General features: G+C 42.3%; 1 protein-coding gene across 4 annotated transcripts in view; it reads left to right on the forward strand.

The window, feature by feature from the left end:
- The window catches only part of LOC132097194 (tetraspanin-18-like), a 39571-nt gene that overhangs the window by 13429 nt on the left and 5113 nt on the right, over positions 1-21029 (forward strand). The window contains exons 2-7 of one of the 4 annotated variants that reach the window (XM_059502831.1): positions 544-630; positions 17170-17265; positions 17978-18172; positions 18717-18791; positions 18874-18975; positions 19054-19215. In XM_059502831.1, coding sequence (XP_059358814.1) covers positions 628-630; positions 17170-17265; positions 17978-18172; positions 18717-18791; positions 18874-18975; positions 19054-19215 — 633 coding nt within the window. In that variant the 5' untranslated portion in view covers positions 544-627. Of the gene's footprint in view, positions 1-543; positions 631-16877; positions 16980-17169; positions 17266-17977; positions 18173-18716; positions 18792-18873; positions 18976-19053; positions 19216-21029 lie in introns of those variants that run through there. The other 3 variants (XM_059502844.1, XM_059502839.1, XM_059502850.1) reach the window with 3 other exon arrangements.

Below are 21029 nucleotides of genomic sequence, written 5' to 3' on the forward strand. Positions count from 1 at the left end.
CATGCCCTATACGAACTCCCCACCATGGCTAATCTGCTCTTGATGCTCTGCGCTCAGAGGGTACAGGCTGACAAAGAGTTTTCTACAAAGTGCATTGAGTACTCGGGACACAAGTGGCTTATATCATTTCAGTTGTGTGGCCTCCTAGTTGATAATCAGTGTGTTAATGATATTCTGTTTCTCTGAAGAATTGTGGATGTGAAGCATCCTCTAGCTTGAAGGTTAAACTGAATAAACTGCTTGTGAGGGCCTCTGGAGAAATTAGTTTTGTGAATGAAGACATTGTTCATTCATATTGTTCTCGAGGTCATTGATCAGATTAGAAGCATGAGGACTTTGTCTTAGTTGGATGCTCTTGTTGTTGCAGAAGATATCCAAGCAGACATCTAGCTTTTCACACTAGGAGCACTAAAAGCATGTATGATCACTCACTATTTAAGAGAGCTGAGAGTAGGGGGTCTCAATAAAGGTATTTTATGAGTAACATTTGAAAAAGTGTGCCATATGAAATAATGACTTTATTTTATGCACATTTATCCACAGTCTCAGAGAAGAAGTTTGAAGCAGATCTCTGAAAAGCATCACTCTTGCCATCAACTGGAAGGGAGAGACAATTACAGGTACATTATGGTATGGTGATTTTTGATTATTTTTAATCATGATATCAAAATCTGATGGCTTTTGCCACTGAGGTCAGCATGCAAATTAACATTCACTTGCTTCTTATTTTTAAACCCACATTTATCCCTGGGAATGCAGTGTTTGTGTATCACATCCACTAATGCTACAACCATCAATCTAAGGAATCGTGTTTTCATAAAATCCTCATCATCTACCAGTTGCTATTTTGATCTTGGTTTCACAGTGTTCTCTAATATAATTTAGTACACTGTCCATCTTCTTTAACAGTTTCTTGGAAGAATCAATAGTTTGTCTCTGATGCTTGACAAGCCATATTGACAGTATAATGGTAAATGCTCCTCTTAATCATTTAAGCTGGCATGAAATAGAAAATTGGTACCATCTTTTCTTCCATATAGTTTAGTATATTCAAGTGAAGTGGCTTTTTGAACAAGGAAAAAAATGTAGGGCAGGACTTGATTTTGCCTAATGGAAATTATGCTGTTGTTGTTTTCTAAGAGCATTCCTTTTATGCGAGGAACAGGTTGCTGCAGGAGAAGGATTGAAACTCATCTGCCTGTTAGAAAACCTTATTTGCTTATTATGCTTATTATATATATATAGCAAGGATGTGTTAAATTGATAAAAAGTGATAGTAAAGAAAATATATTATTAGAATATAATTTTTATTTTATTTTGAATAAATGCAGTTCTTTTTAACCTTTTATTCATCAAATATATTAGACAGCAGAACTGTTTCCAACACTCATAATAAATTAGAATATTAGAATGATTTCTAAATGACCATGTGATAGACTGGATGTTACATGTGACACTGAAGGGAGTAATGATGCTGAAAATTCAGCTTTGCATCACAGGAATAAATTATTATTTTTTAATTATATTCAAATAGAAAACTATTATTTTAAGTTGTAATAATATTTCACAATATTACTGTTTTTTCTGTATTTTTGATCAAATAAATGCAGGCTTGATGAGCAGAAGAAACTTCTTTCAAAAACATTAAAAATAGTAATGTTTCCAAACTTTTGGTCTGTACTGTTTATATATATATATATATATATATATATATATATAGATATTTTTTTTTTAATAAGAATTGTATGTTTATACTTCATGGTCACTTTTACCCTATAAAGCTTACAGTATTATGTCTGCTGCACAAATTTATGGTCCCTAAATTATCAACAATATCTAAACATTGCTGTTGTATGCTAAGTTCATCATGCCTTCTGTCCTCTGATTGATAGTTCAGAAAAAGCAAAAGGCCATTTTATGTCATGTCAGAACTTATTACTTTTTGCCCATATAAATTACAACATCTGCACCAAATTGTATATTCCAGCTCTGTTTGGGCCACTTAATAAATGTTTTTAGTATGAATAAAAGTATGAGCTCCATGTGTTCCTATATTAGATTAAATAAGCTATAAAAGCCTGATGTGTCAAATATAATAAAAAATAATGAATTTTTAAAAATATATTTTGTCTAACGTTTCAATAAACTGTTCCGTTATTTTTTTCCCACTATTTTCCACTATTATTTTATGTCTCAGGTTTTACAAAATTACAATGTTTTAGTTGCGGAAGGTTTGCATGAAATTTTTCCTAGTTATATAAATTTATATACATTATAATATATGCAAAGTACATTTGCCTTCAGCCTGTAATCTTGAAAAAGAAAATTACAGCTAAGAGAGAACAGACTCTAGACTTTCCATCTGAGATCTGAAAAGAAGTTTTTAATGGAGACTGCCATGGTTCCCTATCTGTCGGTCACTACGAGTTATGTCGAATGACATATGGGGTCTCACTTGGGAGGCCAATCATCTCTGAATTTAAGAGAAAACGCCAATGAAAATTGGCTAGTGGATTAACACACCTGAGCCACTCCCCCTGCCACGGGTATAAATAGGGCGACAGGTGCATCCACTCATTAGATTTTTGCTTCGGAGCCGAGTAGTCGATGAGAGCAGTCACTACAAAGCCATTCATCTTTGTTTTAAAGAAGCTGTTCCTGGTCGGTGTGACGGCGCGGTACAGCGGTGTCCCTGTGACGGCGATTCCCCTGGGCGCTTCGGCTAAAAGAGACAGTTTTCTAAAAGAGCAAATCACGGGCGATTCGCGTCTTTTTCAAGATGCCGTTTCGTCCGTGTCCTTCTGGATGCGGTCGTTTCCTGTCTTCGGTGGACGGTCACGAGCGTTGTCTACAGTGTCTGGGCGTCCAACACGCTGAGGCTGCACTCGTGGATGATTCATGCGTCTACTGTGGGCGTATGAACATGGCAGCGCTGCAATCGCGTCTCTCACTCCTCAAGGGGAGTGCAGCAGACCCCTCTGTCGCCACCCGTCCCGGTTTCTCTGGCTCGAGCAGAGGACCGCCGGCTGGCGCTCTGGGAGATCTGAGGGTTACAGTGAGAGCTTCTCCATCAGGCCACGCCCCACGGACCTCTCACTCTTCCCGCAGCGCCTGTCCCGTGCAGCTGCCGATTGATTCTGCTGGGCCGTCTCACGGCGGTCCCAGCGTGTCTTTCGGTGCGCCGCCCGAAAATCAGATGTCGATCGCTGCATCGGGGGATGGGTTATCGACCTCTGAGGATGAGGATTCGGCGGGGCTGCCCCCCTCGGGTGTTGTCGCTGCTGCCGAATCTGACTTGGAGTTGTCGGCCATGCTTGCCCGGGCAGCCGTGAGTATCGGGCTGGAGGTGACTACACCGCCCAGTCCCGAGCCCTCGCGGCTGGATGATTGGTTTCTCGGCGCGGGGCGCGGCTCACTACCTCGTTCTGCTCCGGTGCCTTTCTTCCCGGAGGTGCATGAAGAGGTGACAAAGTCGTGGACGGCCCCTTTCACGGCCAGAAGCCGCTCGTCTCCCTCTTCCATCCTCACCACCCTCGATGGCGGGGCAGCCAGAGGGTACGTGGATGTTCCCCAGGTGGAGAGAGCGGTTGCGGTGCACCTGTGCCCACAAAACGCCGCCACTTGGAGGAATCGTCCGCGTCTCCCGTCCAAGGCCTGTAAACTGTCGGCCGCGCTCGCTGCCAAGGCTTACAGTGCCGCGGGCCACGCCGTGGGCGCCCCCCTGCATCCTCCACACCAGCTCCGCCCCGTGCTGAGAGTCCTTCGAGGCCGGCGCGTCGAGCCCCGCGCAGGAGAGCGGCGCCCCCCGTGTCACTCCCGGCTGCGAAGTCCTCAAGGAAGTCGACTAAGCGGCCCTGACACGGGCAACTCGGAGATGTGGGGAACTGCTCTTCAGGAGCTGGCGAAGACAGCGCCACTCCTTCCCCCGGAGGAGGGCCGGGTGGAAAATCTTCAGTTTATGTTTCTTTCTGTTCCGCCGCTGGTCAAATGGCCAGTGGCACCCACTTTTTCAAAAGAAGAGCAAATTCCCCTTCCTCCGAGTTGCAAGGCTCGTGGATTGACAATGAGCGACGCACAGCCTCCTCACTCTCACCCACGACGCCCCCTTTCGCCAGCGGTCGAGAAGTCGCGGTTCGGAGACGCAACGCCTCTCCACGCGTCTCTGGCCAGTTCCTCCGGGAACACTGGGAGTGTGGCTGTGTTGACTCAGGACGCAATGCCTTCTGGGCCTTCCGACACAACTCCCCATCGCTGCACCACTTCGGGTATGTCGACTATCCCTTTGGTGCCACTTGTACGGAGTCTGGGAGCGTGGCTTTCGCTGCCCAACCCGTCACGCTGGCTCATCCGGACGGTCCGACTCGGCTACGCGATTCGGTTCGCCCGGCGACCTCCCAAGTTCAATGGCGTGCTCGAGACTTCGGTGGCAGTCCGGGACGCCTCTGTCTTGCGCGAGGAGATTGCTGTCCTGCTGGCGAAGGATGCAATCGAGCCGGTCCCTCCAGCTGAGATGAGGACAGGGTTTTACAGCCCTTACTTCATCGTGCCCAAGAAAAGCGGTGGCCTTCGACCTATCCGGGCCCTGCACAAGCTCCCGTTCAGGATGTTGACGCAGAAACGCATTATCAAATGCGTCCAGCCCCAGGATTGGTTTGCAGCGATCGACCTGAAAGACGCGTACTTTCATGTCTCGATCCTCCCTCGTCACAGACCGTTTCTGCGGTTTGCCTTCGAGGGTCAGGCGTGGCAGTACAAGGTCCTTCCCTTCGGGCTCTCCCTGCCCCCCCGTGTCTTCACGAAGGTCGCGGAGGGCGCCCTTGCCCCACTCTGGGAAGTGGGCATCAGGATCCTCAACTGTCTCAACGACTGGCTCATTTTGGCCCGGTCCCGAGAGGAGTTGTGCGATCACAGGGACTTCGTGCTCCGGCACCTCAGTCAGTTGGGGCTTCAGGTCAACCGGGAGAAGAGCAAGCTCTCCCCTGTGCAGAGAATCTCTTATCTCGGTATGGAGTTAGACTCGGTGAGTATGACGGCACGTCTCACCAGCGAGCGTGCCCAGTCAGTGCTGAACTGCCTGAGTTCCTTCAGAGGCAGGACAGTGGTACCACTGAAACACTTTCAGAGGCTCCTGGGGCATATGGCATCCGCAGCCGCAGTCACGCCGCTCGGGTTGCTTCATATGAGGCCACTTCAGCACTGGTTGCACTCCCGAGTCCCAAGATGGGCATGGCGCCGCGGTACACATCGTGTCACTTTCCCCGGGGAATGGCGACTCCATCCCCAGATGGTCCAGCTGATCTGGAGTCGATTTGGGGTAGCCCAGGTAGACCTGTTTGCTTCCCACGAGTCCTCCCAATGCCAGCTGTACTATTCCCTGTCCCAGGCCCCCCTGGGCACAGATGCACTGGCACACAGCTGGCCTCGGGCTTTACGCAAGTATGCGTTTCCCCGAGTGAGCCTGCTCGCACAGACACTGTGCAAGGTCAGGGAGGATGAGGAACAGGTCCTGTTGGTTGCGCCTTATTGGCCCACCCGGACCTGGTTTTCGGAACTCATGCTCCTCGTGACAGCCCCTCCCTGGCGAATCCCCCTGAGGAGAGACCTTCTCTCTCAGGGGCTTGGCACCATTTGGCACCTGCGTCCAGATCTCTGGAACCTCCACGTGTGGCTTCTGGATGGGACGCGGCAGACCTAAGTGATCTGCCCCCAGCAGTGGTAGACACTATCACTCAGGCTAGAGCCCCTTCTACGAGGCAGGCCTATGCTCTGAAGTGGAGTCTGTTCACGAATTGGTGTTCTTCTCACCGAGAAGACCCCCGGAGATGCCCGGTCAGAGTCGTGCTTTCTTTCCTGCAAGAAAGGTTGGAGCGTGGGCTGTCACCCTCCACCCTGAAAGTGTATGTGGCTGTCATTGCAGCCCATCACGATGCAGTGGACGGCCGGTCCCTGGGGAGGCATGACCTGATCGTTAGGTTCCTGAGGGGTGCCAGAAGGTTACATCCTCCTAGGACACCCCTGATTCCCTCCTGGGACCTCTCTATTGTCCTGGTGGGACTTCAGAGGGGTCCCTTTGAGCCGCTGGATTCAGTCGAGCTTAAGTTCCTGTCTCTCAAGACAGCGCTCCTGATCGCGCTCACTTCCATCAAGAGGGTCGGGGACCTCCAAGCATTTTCGGTAAGTGAAGAGTGCCTTGTGTTCGGGCCGGCCTACTCTCACGTTGTCCTGAGACCCCGGCCTGGATACGTGCCCAAGGTTCCCACCACTCCCTTCCGAGACCAGGTGGTGAACCTGCAAGCGCTGCCCCTGGAGGAGTCAGATCCAGCCTTGGCGTCGCTGTGTCCCGTAAGAGCGCTTCGCATATACGTGGACCGCACCCAGAGCTTCAGAAGCTCTGAGCAGCCCCTGGTCTGCTTTGGAGGTCAGCAGAAGGGGAAGGCTGTCTCTAAGCAGAGGTTGGCCCACTGGATAGTGGATGCCATCGCCTTGGCTTACCATTCCCAAGGCGAGCCGTGCCCCCTGGGGGTGAGGGCCCACTCCACACGGAGTGTGGCCTCCTCCTATGCACTGGCGCACGGCGCCACTCTGGCAGACATCTGTCGAGCTGCGGGCTGGGCGACACCTAACACCTTTGCGAGGTTTTACAACCTCCGTGTGGAGCCAGTTTCTTCCCGTGTGTTGGGTAACAGGTAATTGGTGGGAAGGGCTGGCTGGGTGTCACGCTTGCTGCGCCATTCCCCCTAACACGGGGATGTGAGCGCCTTTCTTCTCCCAGTAGAGTTCCCCGGTTGGCGTACCCTGGTCGAGCATCTTCCAGCACCCTCGGCAGTCAGACTTGGCGGAGCAGTCTGTCGCCAGGCCCAGTACTGGCATTAGCATGCCCGGAGTTCCGGTCAGCCCCTGTACTGGGCTAGGTGTTCATATGGCATGGTTCCCTACGGGTAATCCCATATGTGTATTCTTCCACGGTAAGGTTTCCCTCTTGGCAAACCCGTGTCTTCCCTTGAGAGACCCGTTCTGTCAGTCTCTTCTGGCAGCCGTTCCATCCCTACTCCAAGGTAGGACCTGCCTCAGAGACCCCTTCCATATGTAGTACTGCCCCCTGGGTCAGTCCATATCGGTATATCCACATGTCACCTCCCTACGGGTAGGATGTGGTCTCCGTAGCGACCTTTTCCTAGGCTCGCTTCCCCATTGTCTTGCCAGCTGAAAGAACAAATAGGGAAGATTTGAAGCAATCTTTCTCTGAAGGTTGAAATCCCTTCCATTAACTTTATGTGGGCGGAACAGCAGCGTGGCCTTCTCCAGCAGCGATGTACTCACCCTTTGGCCCCTTCGGTACCAAGGTCAGTGAATTTGCGCTGGGGCTTTGGGAAGGTTACGACCTTAAGCGTAGCTTTTGTGGCACGCCAGGGCTTGTCGACAATTGCAGCGCCACAGGGTTGTGACGGTGTTCAGGTTGTGGCGTTTTCCATAGGACCCCATATGTCGTTCGACATAACTCGTAGTCACCGACAGATAGGGAACGTCTCGGTTACGTACGTAACCCTCGTTTCCTGATGGAGGGAACGGAGACGTTATGTCCCCATGCCACAACCTTGAACCGTTCGCTGTTGCCGGGACACGTTCTCGGCTCCTCAGCGTAAAACCTAATGAGTGGATGCACCTGTCGCCCTATTTATACCCGTGGCACGGGGAGTGGCTCAGGTGTGTTAATCCACTAGCCAATTTTCATTGGCGTTTTCTCTTAAATTCAGAGATGATTGGCCTCCCAAGTGAGACCCCATATGTCGTTCGACATAACGTCTCTGTTCCCTCCATCAGGGAACGAGGGTTACGTACGTAACCGAGACGTTCACACTATCAGCAACTTCAGACATTCCCACACTGAACAAATGTCTTGATCTCATGATGAGTATATTTTGTGTGTGTGTGTGTGTGTGTGTGAAGGAGCCTGAACTAAAAAAATGTGAAGGAACCTGAACACCAGTATACTAAACTTTCTCGAAACAGAGGCTCATTCTGAAGTGTTTTTAACACTATTCTGCATTGATTCATTCATGTTATTGTTGGTATTTAGAGCAGATGATGCAAGTGTAAAGTATTTGTGAGAAGGTTTCCTGCTGTTTTTTTAATTTTAATTTTCAATCAATACTTCTCCCTCCAGCTTTGCTCTTTTTTTCGTCTTCTGGCTCCCTGAGTCTATCAAACCTTATCTCAACAGGGTGCTAACAGACATTCAATCGCTAATGGTAAAGTTTTTCTTGTCATGTTCATGGGTTTCATTGCTCAAAGCCTGTATTTTTGTGGTTACATGTCCAAAAGGGTGTCTGGCAATCTCAAAGTTTATTAAAAAGCAAAACATTTGTGAATTGTAAACCTGACATTTCCTTGTTTTCAAGGAAACTAGACACCCATCCAATCTCATATACATGTTTGTGTCATTCTCAGCATGTCATTGAAAGTACTAGATGTATTTTGGCAGATGTCTTGCTCTCGGATTGTGACTGGTATCCTCTAGAAACAGAGAAGAACAGCACAGTTCATTTGTCTATCAGTTAGCAGATAGCACTCAGTTACCCTCCAACACTAACACCCTCTTTTCCTATTAGAGTAATTAGATCTGGGAACATGGTAACACCCAGTGGATGTTGATGTTCATCATTTTTGTCTGGTTTTCAGACTTGGTACTCTCTCAATTGTCATAGTGAGGATTTTTGGATAAAACTAGAAAGTTTGAGAAAGAGCGCACTATTGTACATTTAATTTATAATGCATTACAATTAGGAGAAAAAATATTACCTTTTTTTGTGAAATAATTATCTTATTTTTGTACACATTTACTATATAAAATATCCCCCTTTTCAAAATTAAATAAAATATTTTCCATAATTACTTTATTGGCAGGTTTATCAGGCACCTACTAAAGAGAGCCACCATTAAGGGTCTATGTTTTGTCCTAAAATATCCACCATGTTTTTTTGTTCCTTACAGCATAATGCTGTGGACTTCTGCTAAACGATTCAATACACAGATCTCTTATGTATTTTAGGGTCAGTGTTTTCTGTCAAAACACATCATTTGAAGGTCATAGCATTGTGGATCAGAGTAACAGCTCCTGAATACCAATGAGAACATGGTAGATTAAACATCTCATACACGAAACAGTATGGAGAATTTGTCATCACATCAGGAGGCTTTATAAAGTTTAATATAGTTGAAGTCAGCATTTAGTGTAAATTAACCCTGTTTTCTTTCTTTTCTTAATGCATTTTATTGTGTAAGATTTGCCTTCATCCACTCACCAACCAATGGAGAGAACCAAGTTCCCGTCCTACCTATATTTTGTTTTTCAATAATCTGTTTAACTCTGATGTAATGTACATTACAATATGGAAGAAGATCAGCCACTACTTCTGTTACATCACAATTTTAAGTTCTATAACACAACTCTACGCATGTGATTAATATAGTTCAAATAATGGTGATTAATAGTCTGAATAGACTGAAGAATCACTGTTTCTACTATGTGCTTGGCATGAATCTTGAGAAATGAAGAGCTTTATCTCTAAAGAAAAAGCGGTGAGAATTTTGGTGTAGCATCTAATCAACAGATCAATTCTTATTCTAAATGCATCCAATACGGCGGTTATGATGTATGTGCTAATGCCACAAGAGATGGTAACTCAGACACAGGGCTTCAGTAACTGTCTAAAGAGGAGAGGCAAGTCCTCTAAATTCACTTTATGTGTCTGCTTAGAATTCAGCTCACCTCGCACAGCAACCATTGGCTATAGATCGAAAAAAAAAATTCTCTTTCCTATCAGTTGAGACTCATAAGAGGAAAATTATATATTTTTGTATGTATTTAATATCATGCTATGCCATTCATTTTAAGTTATTTGGTGCAGTGACTTATCATCAGAGGTAAAAGCAATAGCCGTTTTCCCTCAGTTTAGGGACTTGAATAAGAAGAGTGGGAGGAAGTAAAAGGTCCCCAGGGAAAAAAATCTTTACTAGGTCTCAGTTAAGGGATGTATGCCTGGTTTCATCAAAAGGACTAGATATAAAGAGGTCAGTACATCTAACCATAGATCCTGTTTTGACAATGTATTACAAAGAGTGTGACATTTAATGTGGTTTATTAATGTTAGTGTCTGATCATTTTTTAGCAAAGCAACCCTATATTCACACTTTGGCAATATAATCGCCATTGGCTAGTACATTTTTTAGTTTACTCGCCAGAATTATTTTACATTATATTACAATCAGCTTATCTTTGTAAAATGGCACAGCTTCTTAAATCTTAGCTTCTTAGCCAACCAAGCATTATATAATGGTATTATGATAATTAAGCACAATTTAATGATGTAACTTTAATGATTAGAACTGTGTATGAATGCATATTTGTCATTTTAACTGATGGTGATTCTTAAGATATTGTTAATCTTTCAGGGTTTCTGTAAAAATAAAAAGGAAGAAAAAGAGATAATATAATTATTAAAAGATAATACAAATTCTACTACAATGCACTACAGATTGATGAGGTGCTGGGTTCATGAATATTAATCAGTCGTCTGCGTTTGGTCGAACTGATTTGCTGAAGATCGGCATATCTTCTGCTTGTTCTAAAAAGCTGAATAATTCCAAATGAACTCCATTATTTTGACAGGAAAATACAACAAAGAATATCAGTTACATGTAGTGCAATGATTCACTCGCTCTCTTTGCAGTTATCAGAAAAGCAACGGTGTGTAGTGCACCTTGGCAAAGAGTTTGCAGAGCATTGAATACAGGTGCGCTGTGCGGCCATTGAGATGAAGTGAAAAAGTACTGATCGCTTGATGGAGAGCGAAACTCTGAAGCGCTCAGTCAGTGTATAGCGTGTGAAAATATATATGTGCTAAACATATAATAGCCTCAAACACACACACTAGCAAGTAAAATCTAAGACTTTATTAGCCAATGGCTAACAATAGACATCATTTAATCGCCCAGAGTAAAATTTAGTCGCATATGCGAGTGATTTACTCACAATGTAGAGGGTTGCAATGTGATCACAGTGTTTCTTCAGTTTGCCATTTTCACCTCTCTTTGTACAAACCCGATTCCAAAAAATTGATGCAGTATGTGGTCTGGCATTGTCATGTTGGAAAATGCAAGGTCTTCCCTGAAAGAGACGACGTCTGGATGGGAGCATATGTTGTTCTAGAACTTGGATATACCTTTCAGCATTGATGGTGCATTTCCAGATGTGTAAGCTGCCCATGCCACACACACTCATTCAACCCCATACCATCAGAGATGCAGGCTTCTGAACTGAGCGCTGATAACAACTTGGGTTGTCCTTGTCCTCTTTAGTCCGGATGACATGGCATCCCAGTTTTCCTAAAAGAAGTGCAAATTTTGATTTGTCTGACCACAGAACAGTTTTCCACTTTGCCACAGTCCATTTTAAATGAGCCTTGGCCCAGAGGGGGAATGGTGATCCTCTGCCCATCTTGACTTCTGAGAGACACTGCCACTCTGAGAGGCTCTTTTTATACCCAATCCTGTTCCCAATTGACCTAATAAGTTGCAAATTGGTCCTCCAGCTGTTCCTTATATGTACATTTAACTTTTCCGGCCTCTTATTGCTACCTGCCCCAACTTTTTCGGAATATGTAGCTCTCATGAAATCCAAAATGAGCCAATATTTGACATGACATTTCAAAATGTCTCACTTTCAACATTTTATATGTTATCTATATACTATTGTGAATAAAATATACGTTTATGAGATTTGTAAATTATTCCATTCCTTTTTTACAATTTGTACAGTGTCCCAACTTTTTTGGAATCGGGTTTGTATTATTACATGCAAAATAGAGACTTTTCAGTGCTAAAGTATTTTAAGTTCAATATATTTCACTGAAATCAGCCCCTTGCTGGTACAGTTATGAGAAATTTAAAAGCATGCTGTCTGGTTTATTTCACAGAGAATGCAAATCTGTTAAAAGGTTGTCTTTTAGACAACAGATTTACAGTATACAGTAGATGGCTTATTTTTCAGTTGATTTCTGTCAATATTATTCTTAATAGTAGCCAGTATATTACATGTCTGTCAAACATTTTCTCATCATACATGGGTTTCTTGTATACAAACAATACCGGATGCGCGTGCATCCAGGAGGCAGAAAACTGCTATCTGTTATGCCGAGTTCAGTAAAAGAACATTGTAATTAACGTAGATTTCGCATTGTTTGTAATTTCTTGTTGACTCAATAATAAATTGCAATTTCAGAGTTGGATCTGTTTGTTTGTGTTTCACATTAATATACTATTAATATAACATTATGTAAAACGTCCAACTGTTTACGAATCAAAATCCGGACATACTGTGGCACGTTGAACATCTGACACCCAGCACTGGCTCGGTTGGTACAATTGACAACGCAACAACTCCTTGGCATTTTGACTAGCGACAACACCACCACCTAAACCATTTACTCCGGTACGAAGAGCGCGGGTCTTTTGCCTCTTGGTTGCGTGTGCAAGCAGTGATGACGTCGCCGAGAAATCCATGTATATGCTGAAGTATTTAAAATGTTTATTGAACGTTTAGAAACAAATCTTGATTAAAAAAAAAAACTAATTCTGTTATTTGTTTGTAATGTAAATCAGTGAGATCTTTATAACAGTACAAAAAATGCATTGAATTTAATTATCAGTTGTCACTATACAGTATATATCCCAAATAATAGGCTACAAAATGATAATTAAATGCTTAGATTTATGATCTATAAGCTAGTTTTAGTTTAGTTGTTTTTTTGTTTTTTGTTGACTTTCCTGTTGCTTCAGAATGACACTACATTTTAGAAATATACTAAAAGGCCTTTTACTTGATAAAGTACAAACTATTAATCAGATGAAAGAAAGCTTGTAGCAGATTGTGGACATAGATTTTTCAACAAAAATTTGATCAAGTTTATAATTTAGAGGCCTCAGAAATTTGTGCATCAGATATGATGTAGTACACTTTATATGCTTAATAAAAGTTCAGACAGGACCACTTTGGAAAGTTACTTGAGTTTATTGAACACAATTTATCTTTGGCGGTATGGTTCCTTATGGGGGTTCTTGCTCCCAAATTAATTGAACATACAAGAGTTTAAACATGAACCCCCCAGAACCATCAGCATGGAAATACATGGCGATTTAGACACTTAATAATGTCTCTAAAAGCAGTGGTAATGTTTGCTTTTAATCGTATAGATGTGGCAATGGGAGGTCTATCCTGTAGCTTAATTATGAGGATAAGTGTCTCTCAGCAGTGAGGTCCATGCCATCCAGGACTTGAAAGCCTTAGTGATCTGAAACAAAGAGACGACAACCAGAAGGTGCACGGTAATATGCTCATTCTTATAATGGGGAGGGCGGGAGGGTTGCCAGCTATTTGAGCATACTTACCCAGCAGTAGTGCCACATATATATGTCCCGTGTCTAATAGGAGAATGGTAGTGATTGGAGCTATTTGACTGCTGACCACATCAGCTGGTTGCAGCCTATGCCTCCGTGGCCTGACTGAACAAACGCTGGGCTCGATTTTACCAAGAATTAAAAAATATGTCAGCATTCATCCTCTTGTAAACCTGTATGACAAAACATCATTGGATGCCTCTGACTTTCATGGTATTTTCCAAGAACGAAAGACAAACTAGTTTGGAACAACACCGAGAAAAAAAAAGTTTAATTCATCCAATTAAAAAACAAATTAGGGTAATGATTCACATATCTATTTATTTAACTTGAGCCAAGGAAAAATAACTAACTTCCCCTAAGGACAAGATGTTTATTTTAAATTGGCTGAAGTTAATTAAATAGAGATGTGAATCATTACCCTATATTGTTTTAATTGGATGAAAGATTTTTTTTTTAGTGAACATGAAAGTGAGGAAATGATGACAAAATATATATTTTGTAACCATATTTGTTTATTCTCCCTGAAGCTGCCCACTGTACCACCCAGTTGGAGGCTGTCTCGTGATGGATGAGTGCGTCGTGAACAGGTTGTGTTCTGTAGCTAGATGCAAAAATCATAGCTCAATCCTGCCCCACTATCTCCTCGGTCATTGACTTTCATCTACTGCTCTAAAAGTGCAGTGTTTTTTTTCCTCTGCAGTTCAAGAGGTCCTTTCTGCATGAAAAACACAGATTTTTGGGTGCTTTTTGAGTTCAATGAGCAAATAGTTTAAGACTGTGAAATCTGATATGTAGATATTTGAGTTTTAACTGAACAGAAGCCAGCTTAGTTCCTGTATCCTGGTTTTATTTGTGCCATTTAATAGTCAATCTGTTTTGTAAAATCATTTTTGCTTGTTTAAAAAAAAAAGAAACATTGTTCTGACATGTCACATATCTTCTGGTTTTAAGAGTTCTGATTCTCCTCACGTCTGCACTGATTAACCACAGTATAAAGCCGCCTTCCCATCACCCCCTTAGTGTCTGGTCTTGTTGTTACTTCTCGCATCAACTTACCTGACTACTTACCTGATCTGCTCTATGATCCCTTCATCTTCAGTCATCTGCTCAGCATTCCTGATTCCCCATGAACCTGCAAATCAAGCACAGTGTTACTGCTCAGCTAAGTCTCAGCTCAGGTCAAGTATTGTTATCCACTTTCTCTGGTCCCGTCTGCCCTGGAACAGCTGCATGGAGCTCGCATCTTCTCAAATCTGGACCTGTGCTTACAACCTCATTTGAATCCTGGAGGGTGGTGAATGGAATACGCCATTTGTTAAACCATCTGGCCACTACGGATATTAGGTTATGCCTTATGGCCTCTCCAACTCAGCCTCGGTCTTCCAAGGATTCATGAATGAGGTGTTCCAGGAGTACCTCCACTACTTCATTATAGTGTACATCGATGACATCCTTGTTTTCTCACAGAACCTGACCAAACACCACGTGAAGAAGGTCCTTCAGAAGCTGAGAGAACACCACATCAATCTTAAACTGGAGAAGTGTGAGTTTCACCATAATTCTATACAGTTCCTGGGATATGTCATCAACCACCATGGCATTCAAATGGAGTAGAGGAGGTATAAGTCGTCAAGGAATGGCCACAACCAAGCGCCATCAAAGAACTTCAACAATTCCTGGGCTTTGCCTACTTCTATCACTGGTTCATCTCCAATTTCAACCAAGTCTGTGCACAAAGCCTCTTAAAGCTTTGTGTTGTGGTTATTTACCTGTGTTGTCTCCTTCTGTGTGCTGACACCAATCATATTTCACAATCTGAAAGTTCTGTTTATATGTACTCTAAATATTGCAGTCAGATTCACGTTTCTTAACATGTGCATTACATATATTCTGAAGTTCAGTTTATGCGCATTGCATCAGTTTACCAAATTCAGAAATGGTGTAAGACACTGCAAGTTACAAGAGCTACAGTACCTGTACAGTGAGCATAACTGGTGTTTTTGCTTTTATGACATAGACCTATCCAAAAAAAAAAAAAAAACCATAAAAACTTTTTAGCAAATATTCAGTCTCCACCACTGACCAGGTCATAATATATGAAACATAAACATGGGCATGCATGTTTTTAAGCCACAAACATCACTGCACTGTGCATGCATGCTAGTATTTTTATAATATGATTAAGATATACACAATGCATTGTAATTTATTTAATTAATGTACAAAGATACAAACAAAAAATGTACATTTACCATTAATTTATATAATGCAACTTCTTTTTTCCATTATTGGAATATCTGGATTGTTGTGATGAGGTTTAAAGACCTTAATAATAATAAAAAAAAGTCAATATGACAGTGATAATGGCCTTGAGATGTCTTGGCTAAGCCTTCAAACCTTCTAAAGTTGGTGGTCTTAATGTAAGATGACATGATATGTCCAACCATCCTCCTTTCCACAAACATACTGTACAAATAAAATTGTTCATTCACCTGCAAGTTGACTGAGTTTAGCAGGGCTCCCGAGGTCCCTTCCATTCCACCACTTATAACACCTGACTGACTCGCAGTGTTGCACAGGAAATTACTTTTAAAAACCAGGATTATTGAATTATGCCAGAACTGTTCCGTGAGAAGAGAGGTGGAATTATTTTCCGCCATGGCATCTACAATCAACTCCCGTGGAATCGGCCAGCTGTTCATAGCTATTTTTACCATCATTAACCTAGATTCCCCTAATGGCCTGTAATTATAGAGAGTGTATTGTCAGCAAGGGACACTTTAGCTTTTTATAGAGGTAGCACTTACCATCAACCTAATTACTCTAAAAACACATGGAAAAAAGCATCAAACAAGTATTCTATATCATCGTAAAGCTGAAAAGCGAGATACTGAGTATAAATGCAGGGCATGCTAAAATTAATCAGTAATTTCAGGCAGCCAGAATCTAATTCGTCCAATCACTTTGTTGTATTAGCACACTCTAATAGTGTATTTGTACACTGTGCACCCTGCATTGTCTCGTAGCAGAGAAAAGGGAAATATGCATCATTAAAGTAGCACAGGTGATGGAACATCGTTTGAAAACACTGGGAGCATATAGGCATAAAAGAACTAGAGTGGATGAATTTCAGAGAAAGACTGGAGCGCACAGCTTGCGGTCTGGAGTGCTGAAAGGAGCTGTTTATTTAGCCCTCTGAGTATTGCTCCTTGTGTGAAGATGAGCAAATATGCTCCAGCCATCCTGATGGTGTTTTTTTATAGCCAAGCTGCCTGTTTTCAGTACTCCTCCTCCATATTTCCTTTCGCAAACAACTCATTTTGTACATCGAGTCAGCATGTAACATGCATGAGCAGTCAGTGCGAAATATTTTTTACAGAGAAAAGGCTGTGAATTTTGTTTTACGTCTATCTTTGTGTTACATTTCCAGGCATATGATTACAGGAGCTGCCAGTCATTCTTCGAACTACACAATGCTGCATTATTCATCTGGAGCGCCTGAACACAATATGTCTGTCAATGTGTGTTTTGTCAATGCCAGTGTATTATTTAAGTAACAAATTCACAAAATGATCTCACTGAATGAGCTTAAAAACACAAAAGACCCTCAGTCACAACATTGACTCCTGGACTTGTCTTTAAATTGAACATGTGACTTTAGCATCTCCTGTGCAGTAACGACTCTCTTTGTTTCTTATGATGCTTCCTCAGGGGCAAGGAGAAGCTTCAGCAAGAGGCACAAGTATGGAGGGGGACTGTCTCATTTGCATCAAGTACCTCATGTTCATCTTCAACTTTTTCATTTTTGTGAGTGCTCTCTTTCTCTAAAGGTTTCAAAAGGGGGTTTGCAGTGATGCCATTGGGGAAACATTTTGCGTTCTCCAAAGAACCTTTCTTTCAACAGTGTGAAGAATATTTTAATAATTCAAAGAAGCTCTTCCACAATAAAAAATGAAAATGTGAATGTTCTTGAAAGGTTCTTCATGGACCTATTGATGCAGTTAAAGAACATTTATTTTTAAAAGCGTAGACCATTGTTTTACATACCTGATAAGATCTGAACTTAAATGTAGCATCATGCTAGTTATGTTTGTTTCAGACTGACTAGGAGTGACGATTTGCTTTGGTTGGAAGTGAGGGAAGAATCTGTTTACTTTATTAAACTGAAAACCTGATGAGATGCAGGTGCAGACCCTTGCTTTCCTAACAAAACAGAGTTCAAAAGAGTCTGAATGAAATGTTAACATAACGGTATGAAAAAAAAAACACTGATCTTGCGCCAACGTGACTTCATTTTGCTCATAAACCACACTGCAATTCCTTTGTTCTCAAAGGTGTTTTTTTAAGCAGTATTATTAATTTCTCTCTACCAAACTAGTGCTGTGGGAAAATGTGCTGTTCCATAGAAAAACTGAGCATCAATCATTATTTGATAAGCTCAATATGGCTATTTCATAAAATCATATTTTATGTTTACATTGTGCTGGGATCTATACTAAGCCATTTTGTCCTCCATTAGCTTGGCGGTGCATTCCTTCTTGGGGTGGGAATCTGGGTGCTGGTGGACCCGACAGGTTTCCGGGAGATTGTGGCAGCCAACCCTCTCCTGTTTACAGGAGTCTATACAATTTTGATCATGGGCGGGATGCTGTTCCTGCTGGGATTTCTGGGCTGCTGCGGAGCCATACGAGAAAATAAATGTCTTCTACTGTTTGTATGGGATTTTCTTTCTTACTAGATATAAAACTTTTTGATATCTGTCAATATTGGATATTTATTGTAAATGCCCATTTTCCCCATTTGTACAATTTAAATAATTTAATGCTCGCTTAAAATCAATCTATAAAAAGTAATAATAATTTTATTAATTTAATAACACAATGTAATCTTTAGCAAATATTTTTTACGAAATGTCAGTTTTTATACTGTGTATTATAATGCTGTTATGCCTAAATTCACTTGAAGCATTAAAAAAAAAAAAAAAAAAAAAAATATATATATATATATATATATATATATATATATATATATATATATATATATATATATATATATATAATGCAAATATATCATAATGCTTTTTTTATTAATTTAAACAGAATAATATTCATTTTAAAATAGGCTATAGCATCATAATAATAATTGGCTTCTCAGTATCAGCTGGAACTATATTAATATTGTGAATTCCTATTCATATTTGGCCATCTAAACTACTTCACATCTGATTTAGATGCAAATGTCCTGTTTTTCTTCCACAGTTCTTCATGCTTATACTCATCATATTTCTGGCAGAGCTGGCGGTGGCCATTTTGGCATTCATTTTCCGGGAGCATGTGAGTATTATTCTAACTGGATATCATCAAGCCATCTGTAATATACCTCTGCTCTCACTACTACTTTCTATCTGTGGATCAGCAGCTCACCAGAGATTACTTCACCAAGGAGCTAAAAGTACATTACCAAGGAACCAATAGCACTGATGTCTTCACCTCCACATGGAATGCCATTATGACCACAGTACGATAACATACTGTAAAAAAATATAGCACAATAATGGCTTTAAAGACATTAAACTGTGTATTGGTGTCTTTATAGTTTGACTGCTGTGGGGTGAACAGCGCTGAAGACTTCGATGATCAGAGCCTCTTCAGACAGCTGAACCCCAGCAGACTAGTGCCAGAGGTTTGTTGCCAGAGGAACAATCTGATGATGAGCAAGGAGGAGTGTCTCAAGGGAATTATGCCAATCCGTATCAAGGTCAGCAATGAGTTTACTACAAATTAGTAAATGATTGGGAATGAATATGCAACAAGAAATGCATCAACAAACTGAGAAGGAAAAAGGATGAAAAACAAAATATTTTTAGAAAGAACAATGTGGTATATGACCCTCTCAATGTAATAGCTATCAAAATGAATGATTCATATTCTAAATCATATACAGTATACTCTTCTATTAATATACATTAACCGGCCACTTTATTAGGTACACCTGTTCAACTGCTGGGTAACACCAATTCGTCCCCTTGGAATTATAAGGTTCTATCTGCATTCCGAGTAGTTTTGAGATATTGAGCTTCAAAGTTTTTGTGTTCCATTCGACTAGAACCTTATTGTTTTTTAAATAAAAAGTCCCATAATGTACACAACATTAAAAAATCTTTCTCGGGAAGAAAGGGGATTTAAGTGACTTTGAACGTGGAATGGTTGTTGGTGCCAGACAGGTGTAATGTCTGTTTTGGCTTTTGTTTCATGTTTTGGCTTTTGTTTCTTGTTCTACGTTTTCATGTCTCTTATGTTGTAGTTTGTTTCATGCCGTTTGTGTCATGCTTCCCTTGCCCTCATGTATTTCTGTCTTGTGTATGTGGCAGGTTCTCATTGGTTATTGTCTTGTCATGTGATTTATCAGTTCTGTTAGTTCATTGGTTGTTTTAGTCATGTGCCTTGTTCCCCATTGGTTTGTTCATGTCATGTGTCCTTCTTTGTCTGCTATAAGTAGTCAGGTAATTGTCCTTGTGCCTGGTCATGTATTAACGTATGTAACCTGCTGTTGGTGAGTCAAGTATGTTCAAGTCAAGTCTGTTCAAGTCAAGTCAAGTCAAGTCTTTGTTTCTGGTTTGGATTATGTTTGGATGTTTTGGATTTCACTGTAAATAAACTGCACTCGGGTTCATCTATGCTCGCCTTCAGTGGACTGATCGTTACAGAATACAAGACCTAACCATGAACCCAGCAGTTGTCCTCCTTGGACTACTTAGTGGACTTCAATGATATGGACCTCAAAGAAATTTTCCGTTTTTGACTCACTAAGGAAATCTCTTTGTTAATGCCACGACACACACCTCACTGGACTCTGACTAGCTATATCGACTTTGCACTCCGGTTGAGTGGTTCCTCATTTACTGTGGGGATTGCGGATGAGAAACCCTGCTATCCTTCAGTACCTAACACACCGGAGCATTGTGATGTCCCGCCTGTCATGCATGCCAAACCACAGCCAATTCACGTCATGCCTGATACACCAGAGCCTACGCACATCATGCCCGTTTCTCAAGAGATTCTCAACAACATGGCTGCTATTCAAGAGATCCGTCGCAAAATGGCTGCCACTCAAGAGTCTCTTCGGAAAATGGCTGCTCTTTCAGAGTCTCGTCACGCCACAGCTGAATTTCCAGAGTCTCGTCACGCTTCAGCTGAACTTCCAGAGCCTCGTCACGCCTCAGCTGAACTTCCAGAGCCTCGTCACGCCTCAGCTGAACTTCCAGAGTCTCGTCACACTGCAGCTGAATTTCCAGAGTCTCGTCACGCCACAGCTGAATTTCCAGAGTCTCGTCACGCCTCAGCTGAACTTCCAGAGCCTCGTCACACCACAGCTGAATTTCCAGAGTCTCGTCACGCCACAGCTGAATTTCCAGAGTCTCGTCATGCCTCAGCTGAATTTCCAGAGTCTCGTCACGCTTCAGCTGAACTTCCAGAGTCTCGTCACGCCTCAGCTGAACTTCCAGAGTCTCGTCACGCCACAGCTGAACTTCCAGAGTCTCGTCACGCCTCAGCTGAACTTCCAGAGTCTCG

Source organism: Carassius carassius, chromosome 2 (genome assembly GCF_963082965.1).
Source record: "Carassius carassius chromosome 2, fCarCar2.1, whole genome shotgun sequence".
NCBI classification, from domain to species: Eukaryota; Metazoa; Chordata; class Actinopteri; order Cypriniformes; family Cyprinidae; genus Carassius; species Carassius carassius.